Genomic DNA, 14,226 nt, shown 5'->3' on the forward strand with positions numbered 1-14,226 from the left:
GTCTAGTGAATTGCTTGCTTCGGCTTGTTGAAAAAAAAAATGTGTTTGTGGTCTTTGTGCTTTATGCATGGGCACAAAAAAAGGTTTGTGTGTTGGTAAGGTGTGAGTGTACGCCGAGAGGTTGCTCGGTGAAAAGTAATTGATAGCTAATAAGGACAGTAGGCGAAATAGATGCTGTGCGCCTTAGGCCTTGGCCTTCTATCCGATTTAAAAGACATAACGCGTCTGCAACAAATTGGATCTGCAGGGAGCAAGTGAAGGTTCTCTGCCTCACATATAAAGTGGCATTTTCACACACAATTTCAAGTGTCAATCGGCCAAAACATAGTTATATTTACATATTCAGCGGACCTGCTATTTGTGGGGTACGACAACCGAGCCTGGCTGCTGATGGTAAATTTGCGCAAATAACTGCTGCTTCGCAAAACGTCATTCAAATCGTCTGCATTCATTGTGGAAAGCAAAAACAATACCACAAAGTATGACCCCAAACTATGATCCCACGTGTACACAATGTGCAGTTGCTTACCTTCAGTTATGATGATAAGGCATTTTTTTAGGTGGTACTTGCTGTAAAGATTTTGAGGACCACTGCTCCACCATGTGTACTGTCACCCCCTCGTGTCACGATGACTGTTACAATAACAATGATTTTAGCGGTTTATTCTTCATCATACATATCAAAATTTGTTACGACTTTTATTTCCTCTGAACTTACAGATGGTCTTCCTTCATCAAGTGCTCGTTATTTTTCAAAATACATCTCTGCAGGGGTTTAATCATGTGTCTTAAATTTTGTTGAAAAAGTATCCGAAAATATCATCAGTACGCTGTGTGAACAGCAGAGGTTATTCATGCCCTCAAGTCAAATGGCTTCATTCTATTCTGCACTTGGTCCTTGATTATTACAACTTTATTGGTTAAATTGGAAGTCTTTCTTTGTATCGTTAATGCCGCATGACTCTAGCAAACAAGTTCAAAGCTACTCTTTGTGCAGTTCGAAACTTCTTGCTTGGCTGTATTTGTGTCTGTCTTTGTTTTCTTTTGGCGTGAATTGTCAACCACGGTGTCCTCAATCTCTCAGCATTTTCACAACATGAAGCCACTGCAAGCAAATAAACAAAGATATTGTGGTATTGGCTATGGGTGGTTCGCTCTCAATTTCAAAATGCGGGATGTTTCTTGCTCCAGTCTTCTCCTTTTTTTTTCTTACTGAATCCATAAAGGCATTTTTGTTGTGCAGAGACAAATTATGCTCTCCCGGAGGCTCAGGATGTGGCCATATGCACGAGTATGTAAATGAATCATTGTAATCCGTGTATCTCGCCTCTCGCTCAATTTCAAATGTCAAAAAGTTAATATTCTGTGATTCGAAACTAAGTTTACGTACTGACAAAAGGCTTAAACCCAAGATGTCACAATCTTGGCTCTTGGATTATTTTTTTTATGAATCAGACATGGTGAATTGGTAATCTGACTTTATGGGTTGTTTCAACTACCGCCGCCTCCCTCATTTTCTGCCAACTTCAACGGTTGGCTGGTGTTGCAATCACTTGTCGCTGACCTAACAATTTTTTTCACCCTGCAATATTCAGTGTGCTCAAGAGTTCTCCTCGGTTTGTCCATGCTGCATGCTACCTGCATTTAAGGCTCTTTTTGATTGTCTGCTGAAAACTGATTTTAGAATAAAAGGACCAGGCTGTCATGCTTCCTTGAGCATCCCTGATAAATGGTGGATTAAACAAAAAAAGAAGAAAAAGGCATGTTTAGCATTTAAAAAATAGATCTGGGTTGATAATATGCTAATATAACAATGTTATGGAAACTAACATATTGCCTGGTATTCAAAAGATACAGCTAAGATCTAGCATGTGAGGTGCACAATCAGGTAGTTAAAATTCGTTCAAATCAAGCATGTCTGAAGCCTAATGAAGTAGTTAAAATGCTCACGGTCGGTATGTTAAAATCGACCATGCCAGAAAACAATTTCACTCGACAAAATGTGAACATGCCGACATTACAGTAATAAACTAGCTAAAATGCAAACATAACATATCAGGAACCCAGTGACCTGGATCAAATGATGTCATTCCAACAATGTAAGCTAAAAATTTAGCATGTCAAAAGACTATTGTGGTAGAAAAGAAAGGACTAAAGTACTTCTGTTAATATGAATACAACACGTAATGCACGTAATGCATTTGAAAATCCAACACAAAAACTCTTGTGTTGTCATGATGCACTCAAGGTTGTTATGGCAGCTCCACATTGGACGCTGTCCTCGTTATTACAAAGCCGCCGAGGTTAATTTGAACTTGCATTACCATTTATTGCTAGCTTTAATGAGCTTAAACTTTAATGTTACAAGGGATTTGCTACTGTGGGTGAGCGCTTCCAAATAATTCCAAAGGTGTCGCGTCATGGTAGGACAAAAGAATAAAAAGCCTGTTGACGTGGAATGGTCATTGAAGTGACAGCGTTGGGTACTTGGATGAAATGAACGGTCGGACCTCGGGAGGTGGGGGTCCTTTTAACTGGAGGAGGGGGGGATTGACAAGATCGTATCACATGAAGGCCCTCTGAAACAAGGGAAACTTTATCTCAATGCACTTCCACTTTGAGCTCAGCACTGAAATGCGCACACACACACACACACGCCAAGAAAACAAGCAAGCTGAGTATGCTTGTCTCCGGGTCGGTGAGTTGGATAATCCCATGAGTCGCCTGACCTCCTCTATACATGCCGCCGCCGATTGGCTGAGAGCCTATACACTAAAAGAAGGGAGTGGGAGGAGGGAGCGCTAATATTATTATGTAACCGTGGCAGATGGGGTGGGAGGGCTGTGGGACCAGCCCTGGTGGATGTGCATTGACACTGTTGTGATGCACATTGAGGAAGTGAGAAGACGCAAAGGAAGGGAGAGCTTGAAAAAAAAAGCGGGGGGGGGGGCAGTACAGTAAAAGAGTGAAATGTAATTTCCTGCCATGTGCGGTTGCATATTCGACAGAGGGACTTCTCACACAAACACAAACACACAGTTGTGATGCAATGGTGCACATTGCCGAAAGACGATGATTGTGTTCACTTCCTGTTATATATCCTGATTAGAGCAGCCTCTGTGGGTTTCATGTGGTAAAAAAAAAAACACATATTAATAATACATGAAAATGGCGAGCCATGATTCATTTTCACAATTCAAAACCGTTATCCTATGAGATGCTTTTGTCCAAGTAGCCCAAGGTCCAAGAACTTGCATGTTCCACACCCTGTTGTCTTGATGAAATTCAACCGTTTTTTTTGTGTGGTCAGCCCTCACGTTGCCGGGTCAATGATGAGTACAAATTTCGTTACCTTGACAACAAAGGCGGCCAAGCTCGAATCTCAAAAGGCGAGTGTGATCTCCTGAAAAAGACGGCATCGATTGTATTTTCCCTCCCGTAGTCGGCGCGTGATACATGACTGTCATCGGTGATTTGGCGCATGCAGCGGACACGACGGCAAACCAAAATATCACACCGCATCCAGCATTGAAAAATGCCGAGATTAACAAAGCTCAATGCTGTTAGTTACTGCTAATCTTTGCTCTCAACAAAACTCAATGCAGCTCTGCTTACCTTTGCTTTTGATAGACTGTTTTCGACAGTGGTAAATGAGTCCCACTGTGATGTCACAATTGGGTGAAATTCAGGACGGAACGCTCACAGACACATTTTCAGAAGTCAGCACATAAACAAAATATTGAGTTACTTTGACATTCTAAGACCACACAAACAGAATATTCATAAGATAAGGAACATTTTATCATTTCTAATCACCGTGTTGGTTTTTGTCACAACCGTAACATAAAATCACCACGAAAAATGACCAGTCGGCGGCTATCGTAGCCGTCTGCATCTTCACTCAAGGTCCCCTCTGCCAGCATGTACGGTGTGTTATGTTTGCAATGTGCCGTCAAATCTACATATAGCGCTTCACATGCATGTGTGCCAACAGCAACTCCCAGGTTGCTGAGTTTTGCCTCCACTTCAGTTTGCGTGAGTTTATTTGTGGGATTATCCCTTGTTTGCCTCAGATTTATTTTGTGTTTGTTGTCACTGTGTTGAGACAATTTCTGATGGACAGCTCCTAATGAGGCATTAACCTTCCACGGATGACTAAAAAGGCGCGTTTGTTTGCACAGTCCAGAGGGTATGACTACAGTCGTGGAATCCAATACCATCTTGTGGTCATTTTAAGACATGAAAGTTCCCCCGGAATGTGTGAAATTTAGAATCACTTTTCTTCTATTCCATTCCGTTCTTTTCTTATCAACGATGACTTCAAAATGAGGGGTGTCCCGATCCTAATCAAGTGATTGGATATCGAAAAAAAAAAATTCTTTCTTTTTGACTGTCTGTTTCTTCCGCGTGTCTTAAATGTATTCTTATTCTCATTTGCTTTCAGTCATGAGACTACTATGTCAAAGGACACCCAAATCAAGGCCAGATACAGTACAGTAAATAAGTAATGCTCGGTCAAAGAGTGACCACATCGATGGGATGCCCTGTATTTTCTGTCCCATTTTTAAAGTCATGGTGAACTGCGGCGTCTCCTAGCTGACTTGTGGCAGAGTACACTTTGGACTGGTCACCAGTCACTTGGAGAGCACAAAGAAACACCATGTCTATTAATACCGTACAGGTGGATGAGTCTGTGCCAGACCCTCACAATGCAACACCATGTTCCTGGTTGCCTCCAAAGTGCTTCAAGACTCATGAAATCAATGGAAGATTGATCCATTTTCTGGTTAACTTGACATGCTCTTACACCTCTCTTATGCAAGGGTCATGCTCTTCATTCCAGACTCCGGGAATGAGTTTCCTGCGCACCACCGCCCGCCCCCATCATCTGTTTACACCATCTTCACAGCAGTTGTATATTGTCAGCCCGCTGGCAATGCAACCGTCCTTCCTCGTTTGGCGACTGGCCGTGTGCGCTTAGAGGAATCTGAGCGAGTTGGCGGCTAAGTAAGCCACGGTTAACCTTCTTAACTGGGCCTCCTCCAAGATACGAACACACTGGGCTCTGCCATGAGCCGCGGTCCGGTTTTACGTAAGACAACGTCGTCCTTCCGAGCGGTTGTGAGGTGTTGGCTAGTGTCAATTTAGACCGGGTGCGTGGGTGGCAGGGTCAGTGAATATTTATGCATGCTAGCACCGTGCACATGAATAAGGAAATAAGAGAGTCAGTAGGGACAACCTGCAGCATTTCAACGCATGAGCTGTATCGATATCAGGGCCTGCATGTAAAATCGGGATCAAGTTCTGCATTATTACCAAACTTCACAACGTACAGGATGTTTCCATTCGACTGAACAAATTGCATTTAAGTCGACATGGCAATGAATGTCTCATAGAATGCATACCTTGAACCTGACGTACTTACGTCTGCTGGCACTGCACCCCGTATGCTGAACTCGCTCCGCTAAATATAGTCGAGTTGGGATGGTGGCCAAAGTTTTCGTGCTAGTTTTGGAGGCATTGCAGGATATTTAGCTTCAAGCAACGCAGCACTTAAAATGAATGTTCCTTAATCCTATTTGGCATCATTTATGAACCTTTCAAAAAGTAAATATCAATGGCATCTGATTCACTGGAAAAAAAGAAAAGGTGCCAAGCCGATTAAGGATGAAAATAATGGCTTACTTTTTATGGCTGCCATTTTTGATATGTTTGACCAGTTTATGTAATCGCCGTGACGCGTTCCGTGGTGTAACACGCTATTGTTCATTTTTGGTCTTATTTCCTGGTTTATTGTGCTATAAAAATGTCAAATGGCATCGTCAAGTATTCCCATTATTTAAAAGGCACTCCTAGCCATCTCAGGTTTAGTATTGTTCCTTTGAGAAAGGAGAGAAGATAAAAAAACGTATTGTGCGAGTGTACTATGCGGCGGTGTGCAACCGGTCCATTCCGGTGGCATAATGGATGAAAACCGTGGTGGATGCCCACCAAAATTTGTGCGGACGTGTAGGCATTTGCTAATCACTGACTGGAATTTTTGGAGTGAAACCTCACAATGTTTTATGCATATCAGTGAATCAACACTTAGGGGCGTACGACATTAATATCATCCAAAATAGTGCGAGTTTTGGTCTAATATTTTCTCTTGCGCTACTTTAGCTAACGATCAAAATCTAATTGAATAGTTGAATTTTCCTCTTATCTCTGGTTTGCTCATTTTCAGGAAATAACGCCCCGGGACATGCAAGAAGCATTTTGTCCTGCAATAAAAATGCAAAACGAATTACTTGCTTCCTCTGAAAAAAATAAGCACAAATGGTTGTTCTCTGGTCCGCTGAATAATCGGACGCGTCAGTTGCCTTGGTCAATATTTTCAGAATGTCCGTGTTGAGGTTTTTATTTTTTTCGGTTTGATCTTTCACATTGAAGAACCTTTTGTTAACATTTCTTTTGATAGCGGCGTGGACACCCACAGTGGCTCCTCTTGTTTTATGTTGAGAGGGAAGAAATTTCATATGTGCTGTATGTTACATGTTACACATGCAGTACATTTGACAATAAAGTTTTATCCAATCGATTATTGCACACATCAGATTTCCAGATTTTCATACGACATCAATATATGTTCTTTTCTTCCTCTCTCTGCTTTCTAGCTCCACGTCCAGAGCAGGAGCCGAGTCCAACAGTTGTGTCGTGCCGGGTCCATCGAAACCCAACGGGCAGACCCACAAAGTGTGTTTGGTGTGTTCGGACGAAGCCTCCGGATGCCACTACGGGGTGATAACGTGCGGCAGCTGCAAGGTTTTCTTCAAGAGGGCCGTGGAAGGTTGGTCTTGCACTCAAAACAAGCGAGCTTGTGCCCCGTTTCCACAAAGCGCCACAGTTGATCGTTCTTTATGTAGCTGATGTAGCTAGCCAACAAGAACGCAGCGATCGAGTCCAAGTATCGATCGAGGAAATTGAGCCGAAAGCTCGTCATGTAACTTTTACGTGTGCAGCGCAAAGGCAAATCAATTTACCGTCTTGCAACCTGAACTGTAACGCCTGGTGGAAACGTGGCTTTAGCGTTGGTGGCCCCTGATGGTTGTAACCTCTGTGGGGGGTTAGGGGGGCCTCAGCCTCAGCCTCAGCCTCTGTGATCCAGCACAGCCCCCTCTTCCCTGACCGCACAAACACCACATACTTTTTGCATCGCTTGCGGCTTCCACCTTGTAGTTCCGACCTGTTTTTGCATGACTACACCTCTTCTCTGTGCTTTCCTGTCAAAGCGAGGACGACTCACCAGTGTTTTGGATTGGCGAAGAAGCTCGTCCTATCGCTTAGGATGCTCTGTTAGAGGCCTTCGATCATCAGAATTTTCAAATGAAGTGCCACTGTTGCAAATGTGTACCCCGCTTTACCAGAAGTACAACCCTGACAAAATCAAAATGTGTGTGTGTGTGTGATGAATTGCATTTCATATTGAAAGGTTGGACATTGTTATTTGTTCAGAAATATATTTTTTTTACATCTGTTACTTTTATGTTTGTTTTTCTCCCACCCCACTCCCGCCTCCACCCCCTCCTCAAACAACCACCTGCCCTCTCCATTTTCCGGTCGCTTTCTCAATGGCGAAGGATGGAGAGCACGACAAAAAAGTGATGGTAAATAAATGCAACTTTCAAAAATCATGCTAATCATTCTGGTGATTGATGATCATGATGAGAGACGCTCCCTGCCGCTATCCTTTCTTGCGAACACATTCGGTCACTTCTCCCGGCTTTGTATGAAAATGTGGATTTGAGCCTTTTGCTCTGGGAGCCTTTTATTGGTGTTGCTGGGAATAACAAGCGAGGCGCACCTTTGCATAAGAACAAAGTGTTCTGTTTTTGTAATCGTAATTTCAACCTGTATCTTCTTGGTAAATATTCATTCATTCATTCATTCATTCATCTTCCGTACCGCTTGATCCTCACTAGGGTCGCGGGGGGCGCTGGAGCCTATCCCAGCTGTCTCCGGGCAGTAGGCGGGGGACACCCTGAATCGGTTGCCAGCCAATCGCAGGGCACACATAGACGAACAACCATCCACGCTCACAGTCACACCTTGGGACAATTTAGAGTGTTCAATCAGCCTGCCATGCATATTTTTGGAATGTGGGAGGAAACCGGAGCACCCGGAGAAAACCCACGCAGGCCCGGGGAGAACATGCAAACTCCACACAGGGAGGCCGGAGCTGGAATCGAACCCGGTACCTCGATTCCAGCTCCGGCCTCCCTGTGTGGAGTTTGCATGTTCTCCCCGGGCCTGCGTGGGTTTTCTCCGGGTGCTCCGGTTTCATTGAGATTTAATTAATTGTATAGTACATGCGTGCCATAGGAGTCTGTATAACGGCGGCTCATCTCGAAGCAGCTCACAGCTTCTGGCACAAGCAGCTAATTTTTATTCTGGGACTTTTTTTTCACTGATTGTATTCATCATGTACTATGGTCAAATTGGCAAGAAAGTAAAAAATATATTTTTTTCTTTTGGGGCAAATATTCCCTTTAACTAACCAATAGATTTCTATGTCCACACATGATTTGCATAATCTGCCCAGGAATTCGTTGCATTTTATTTTCCCTTTCTTCTCACTTCTTCCCTCGCATTAGTCATTTTTGAATCTACTCCCATTTGATCTCATGATTGAGATAAGAACATCCAATATTTGCTGGTTTGCCATCTTATTAACATGTTGCGCAGACGCAGTCCATCCTGCTGTGTTTTCTCAAGGTTTCCGAGACAAAATATGCTGAGTGATGCGTCGTTAGAAGCAGCCGCAGCCGCTGCCGCTTCTCATTGTACCGCAGGGCTGAAATTTGCCGAGCCTCCACCGGCAAGGAAGCAAAATCTGAATTGGCGTCAGCTGCCATTCGTCGCACGGCAGATGACGATTTTGCGCCATTGTTTGCGCAACCCATCCGCCCGTATGCACTGGTGATTCCATGCGTTGTTATCGTCATTTCTCTCTGTTTATATGCATCCCACATCAAAAGACATAACCCAGCGTTTAGCGCCGTCGTCCTCACGTTTGCTTCTTTGCGGGCTGTGGCCTCTTTCTTCAAAATGGAGTTGCATGCAAAAGATGGCTAACCTGAAAAGCTCATGCCTCATACTAATGACCCTTTTGTCATGAATTATTACATGTCGTGCGAAGGGATAGTGAAGGCTCACCTTCCTCATGTTCAGACTTGACTGCACAGGATAGCAGACATCTGACGTTGCTGATCTTAATCTCTCGTACACTTTTACTTTCGCTTGCTAGTTCTTTCGCTTGTGAATATATACAGTATATATATTATATATTTTTTGGGCTCTTTTTTTTTTTTTTAACAGGCCAGCACAACTACCTGTGCGCAGGAAGGAATGACTGCATCATCGATAAGATCCGCAGGAAAAACTGTCCAGCCTGCCGCTTCCGCAAATGCCTTCAGGCTGGAATGAATTTGGAAGGTAAAACTTACCTAAAAACATACATATTTTTTAAATTTTGCATGTTAACCCCCCCCCCCCCCCCCCCACACACACACATGTTATATATATATATATATAACTAGCTGGTTCGCCGCCCTCCGGGCGGCTCATCAGCTAGTTCCTGCGGAAGGCTGGTAAGGTGGGCCTTTGGCCCACAAAAGTGTTGTTGCTTGGTTCAACTTTTTGTTCATGTTCATTGCTTATCGCGAAAATAAAGAGATGTTTAGCTCTACTAAATAACTAACAATTTCATTGCAATGCTTGTGGGTAGACAACATTTTTTCGCTAAGATGCCCGTGCGATCGTAGTGAGCCACTGCCTGAGTGGCGCAGTCGCGGCGCAGTCACGGCGCGGTGAAGTAGGTACGTTTTGAAAAGGGACAGACGGAAGGACAGACCGCGTGCGGGACGACGCGCAATATATATATAGATATCACGAATAAGTAACAATAAAATGACCAAAAAAACTGATGTAAAAGAAAAAAAAACCATGAATAGCATCATTTAATGAGGAAAAAAAACAAAAAAAACCCCCACCCCATCTTTCATTTGATGTAACGTTTTACAAGATCAAAGTTGATCGTCAACCAAACAAATTGGATACCGCAATGATGACGCCGAGAGAATGAGAAAACACTTTTTGGCCATAAAGATAAAGCAGTGGATAGAAAAACAGTCATTATAGTTGGTAACTCAGTTCAGACATGTCATCCATTCTATAGCGACGCTCGCTAGCTGGCGAGGGATCTGAAGTTGCCTCGTGCCCTTCTTCTGTTGCCATGCATGACGGACTGAGTGAGAGGCCGGCAGAAAACGAATGACAAAGGCACTGATCCACTGCCGAGACACTTCTGGAGAGTTCGTCTAATGCTCATTAGCTGGCTAATTATAGCCATTCAAATGGCAATGCACAATATGATACGATTTGTCTAAAGAGTACGAAAATGACGATTCAATGATTGCTTTACGAACGACCTCTCAGCCTTACAGTGAGGTATTTGGCCTACGTTCCAACCTGCAAAACGTTTGTTTTGCCGTTTGGCCAAGTGACGTCCTGCAACTTTCAACAGCTGATAAAAGTCCTGTCATTGCTGTTTCTTTGGTTTGTTTTGACCCAACGCGTTTCAAAGACACAGACGTGTTATTACGACACCTGGGAACGGTTTTACATTGTGGAAGTATGTTCTAATATCTCCGGGGAGGCAGCTGTGTTGAATTACGTGATCGCACAGACTATTGGACGGATTTTTCACTCTGGTAACATGATCGGGCGCACCTCCAACCGTACATGCTCGGCGTTCACGCGGCTCCTCCCGCAAAGCGGAGGGTAATAAGACACGGCTAAATCCAAAATAACAGTGAGAGATAACGCGGCTCCTGTTTGTGGCCTCTAAACATCAAATGACCGACGGCGAATTAGCTTGGCACAAAGACGTGATTCACCGCCACGCTGCCTCTGTCCAAAGGTCACCTCCACTTGCGCTAAACCGCTAAAGCTCACCAATCAATTTTGAGCGTTTAACCTTTATTTAACCAGGTTGGTCCCGGTGACGTTAAGAACCTCTTTTCCAAGAGAGACGAGCAGCAGCAAAACGCAGACGTTCAGAGAGAGAACATAATAATCATAAATTGCTCAATCAACCAAGCTAAAACGACAGTCTACTGAAACCGTTCCCATGTCTTTCAATTTAGATTTTAAAACGTTTCAGGACATGAGATCCTTGAGTCCGGATGTTGGCAACAGAGCGCAAAAAGAGGTCCTAATAATGCAGTGAATAATGCCGTGTAGTTTTCTGCCGGATAAAAGCACAAAGATCAGGGGGGAAAAAAGCAGTCGCAGAAATGATGTCTGAAGGCGTGCCAGTGAATGAGCCGGTGGCTCGCCAAAGCAGGCCATCCAACCCAAGAATACAACTCGCAGTGGTGAGTCAAAGCGTAACAATTTGTAAGGAACCTCAGAGATGTGTGGCAGACGTCTTATCAATTTGATGGAGACGCTGTGGCAGAGGAATGCACGTGTAAAAAGATCACCGTTGGCTAAAACAGCTACCCCAAAAAAAATCTCATGGCGAGGGCATTTTGTTCCATGCAAGAAAACAAAACAGAAGGCTGTTGGAATAATGCAAATACAATTATTGTGACTGATTTTACCGATTGTGAATGTGTATGTATCTTGTCTTTTGCCCGATGATGGTGGATCTGCGGCTCAAGTCAAATTGGACCTACAATTAACTTCATAAAGACATACGAGCAGTTTCCCCAATTCTTTCTGTCGTGTTGTTCGGCTTGAAAAAGAGGACGTGTAATCAATTTGATATCTCTGCGAGGAAAAGGGGAAAAAAAAGGCAAGTCTTTGAGGTATTTGATGGACACCGCTGTTGTTGTGGGACTACAAGTTGTCATGGAAACCGCGGAAGAGGCGAGGGATTAAAAAATAGGACTATCTCTGTGCACTGTTTATTATCTGACATCTTTCTCCCATATCTTGTTCGATACACATTTGGCTTCGTATCAAGTATTGTATATTTCTCTTTTTTCCACCAGCGAGGAAGAACAAGAAGCTGAAGAGGAGAGAGCAGCAGAACATGCGAGCGTTGGAGCCCGCCGTCCCCGCCAAGGCCATGCCCGTGGCGGTCATCCCCGCCAGCATGCCCCAGCTGGTGCCCGCCATGCTGTCGGTGCTGCAGGCCATCGAGCCCGAGATCATCTACTCGGGCTACGACGGATCGCTGCCCGACACGTCGTCGCGCCTGATGAGCACGCTCAACAAGCTCGGAGGGCAGCAGGTCATCTCGGCCGTCAAGTGGGCCAAGGCGCTGCCAGGTAATGAGAAGCCACTTTGGCTGGGCAGCGCTCGCCTTCTCATTTGCCGTCTGTCTTGGAATTGACACAGACCGGTGGAAACGTGAGCCGAGTCTGGACAGAAAACACAAGACGAATTTCTCCGGCTTTTTTTCTTTTTTTTTTTGGGATGAGGCCTCGGCCCACTAAGGAGTTACACGATCAAGAGTGTTGTAATATTAGTTGCATCAATTCAGCTTTTAAAAAAAAAAAATCCCTAAAATTTGGCAATTCAAAAGTACTTGATTATTGATTTTATGTACTTAAAAAAAAAATAAAGACCTAATTAACTCATTCACTCCCAAAGACGTTTTTAAACGTCTTTTCAGACTTGGTCTTGAATTGGCTGGTATTGAATGAGTTAACTTAAATGTATTGTTGGTCATTTAATTGTAATATTTATTTGAAATAGTATTTTAAAAATGAGATATTCAGATAATTGAATAAATAAATAAATAAACACAAAAATCCACATGGTTGCAGCAGTGAAGCCGCATGTCGGGCGTGTCGACTATTCTCCAAACCGAGTACTCTCTCAGTATTAATGGGTACTAAATGGCTTTGCATTATTAAACAACAATGCAAAATGGACCCCCGTGTAGTTTATCCTCGCTGCATGACATTCACTAAAAGTGCCGAGATTGACAACGCGACTTAAGCGGTGCGCAAAAAAACATGTGCAGGGGAGAAAGCATTCGAACATAACAGCAAGCCGTGGAGAAATAAGTCGTTCTTTGCCATACGTTGATCATGAAAAAAAAAAAAGTCACATGACTCGATAATCGCTGCAAGTATTCGCTTGAGGATTTGCTCCCGTCCTCTGATTGCTAATACTGCTCCACAGTTCACATTTCTCACACTTAAAAAAAGTATGTAGTGGATCTGATGCCAGGTATAACTTTTGTCCTCCCCAGGTTTCCGTAACCTGCACTTGGACGACCAGATGACGTTGTTGCAGTGCTCGTGGCTCTTCCTCATGTCCTTCGGTCTGGGCTGGAGGTCATACAAGCAGTGCAACGGGAGCATGCTCTGCTTCGCTCCCGACCTCGTCATCAACCAGTGTGTATCGTCGGATGCTAGCGCATCTCGCGCTTTCTCTCGCTAATGACATTTACGAGTTTTGCCATTACAACCAACACAAAACCAAAATTACTTTTCCTTGTTTTTTTTGGACACCAATTTTCTGTTTTTGATTCAATAGCAATAGATAAGCTAGTCCGCTGGACTACTCCATATGGAGGTTTAATGAAAACCAAATCGTGTTTTGTTTTGCGGGTTTTTGTTTTTAGCAAGAATAATACATGAATTATACTTTTCCAGAAACAAGTGTTTTTTTTCTTTTGTTTGCTTTGTGTTATAAAAGTCAAACTAAAAGACCGATTTTATCCATCCAGCTTTTGTACAACTTATTCAGGTCTGGACAGATGATAACAACAGTGGCTCTTCCAGTACCGACCATGTGACCCGTCTTGTTGTCTCGCTCTTCCTCAGAGAACGGATGAAGCTTCCCTACATGATGGAGCAGTGCGAGCAGATGCTGAAGATCTGCACGGAGTTTGTGCGTCTGGAAGTGTCCTACGACGAGTACCTGTGCATGAAAGTACTGCTGCTTCTCAGCACAGGTAAATTATCAAGTGTTTGGTGCAGTGTTGCTCTTATGATAAGTGGCAAATTAAAAGATACAAATGAGAATAGGCGGTGGAGAGTTGCGGGGTTCAAATCCATGCTGGAAAACTTGGGAACCAGGACGCTCGTGACCCTCGTGAGGACAGGCGGCTAGGAGAATGCATGGATGGAAAATGAGAATGTTGCTTGCGCCTCACTGGGGGGGATGATTGGCAAGCTAATGGGTGCACTCAGAAAGCAGAATGACTTTTCTATGCTGACTCCA

General features: G+C 43.8%; 2 protein-coding genes across 4 annotated transcripts in view; one reads left to right on the plus strand and one right to left on the minus strand.

Moving 5' to 3' along the window:
• LOC127588084 (NEDD4 family-interacting protein 1-like) overlaps positions 1-14,226 on the minus strand; it is a 193,581-nt gene that overhangs the window by 32,410 nt on the left and 146,945 nt on the right. The window lies entirely within an intron of this gene.
• LOC127588068 (glucocorticoid receptor-like) overlaps positions 1-14,226 on the plus strand; it is a 38,006-nt gene that overhangs the window by 18,497 nt on the left and 5,283 nt on the right. Inside the window, exons 3-8 of one of the 2 annotated variants that reach the window (XM_052046614.1) lie at positions 6,657-6,829; positions 7,620-7,646; positions 9,358-9,474; positions 12,039-12,317; positions 13,250-13,394; positions 13,827-13,957. In XM_052046614.1, coding sequence (XP_051902574.1) covers positions 6,657-6,829; positions 7,620-7,646; positions 9,358-9,474; positions 12,039-12,317; positions 13,250-13,394; positions 13,827-13,957 — 872 coding nt within the window. The remainder of the gene's footprint in view (positions 1-6,656; positions 6,830-7,619; positions 7,647-9,357; positions 9,475-12,038; positions 12,318-13,249; positions 13,395-13,826; positions 13,958-14,226) is intronic. The other variant, XM_052046615.1, reaches the window with a different exon arrangement.

Source organism: Hippocampus zosterae, chromosome 16, assembly GCF_025434085.1.
Source record: "Hippocampus zosterae strain Florida chromosome 16, ASM2543408v3, whole genome shotgun sequence".
Lineage (NCBI taxonomy): Eukaryota > Metazoa > Chordata > Actinopteri > Syngnathiformes > Syngnathidae > Hippocampus > Hippocampus zosterae.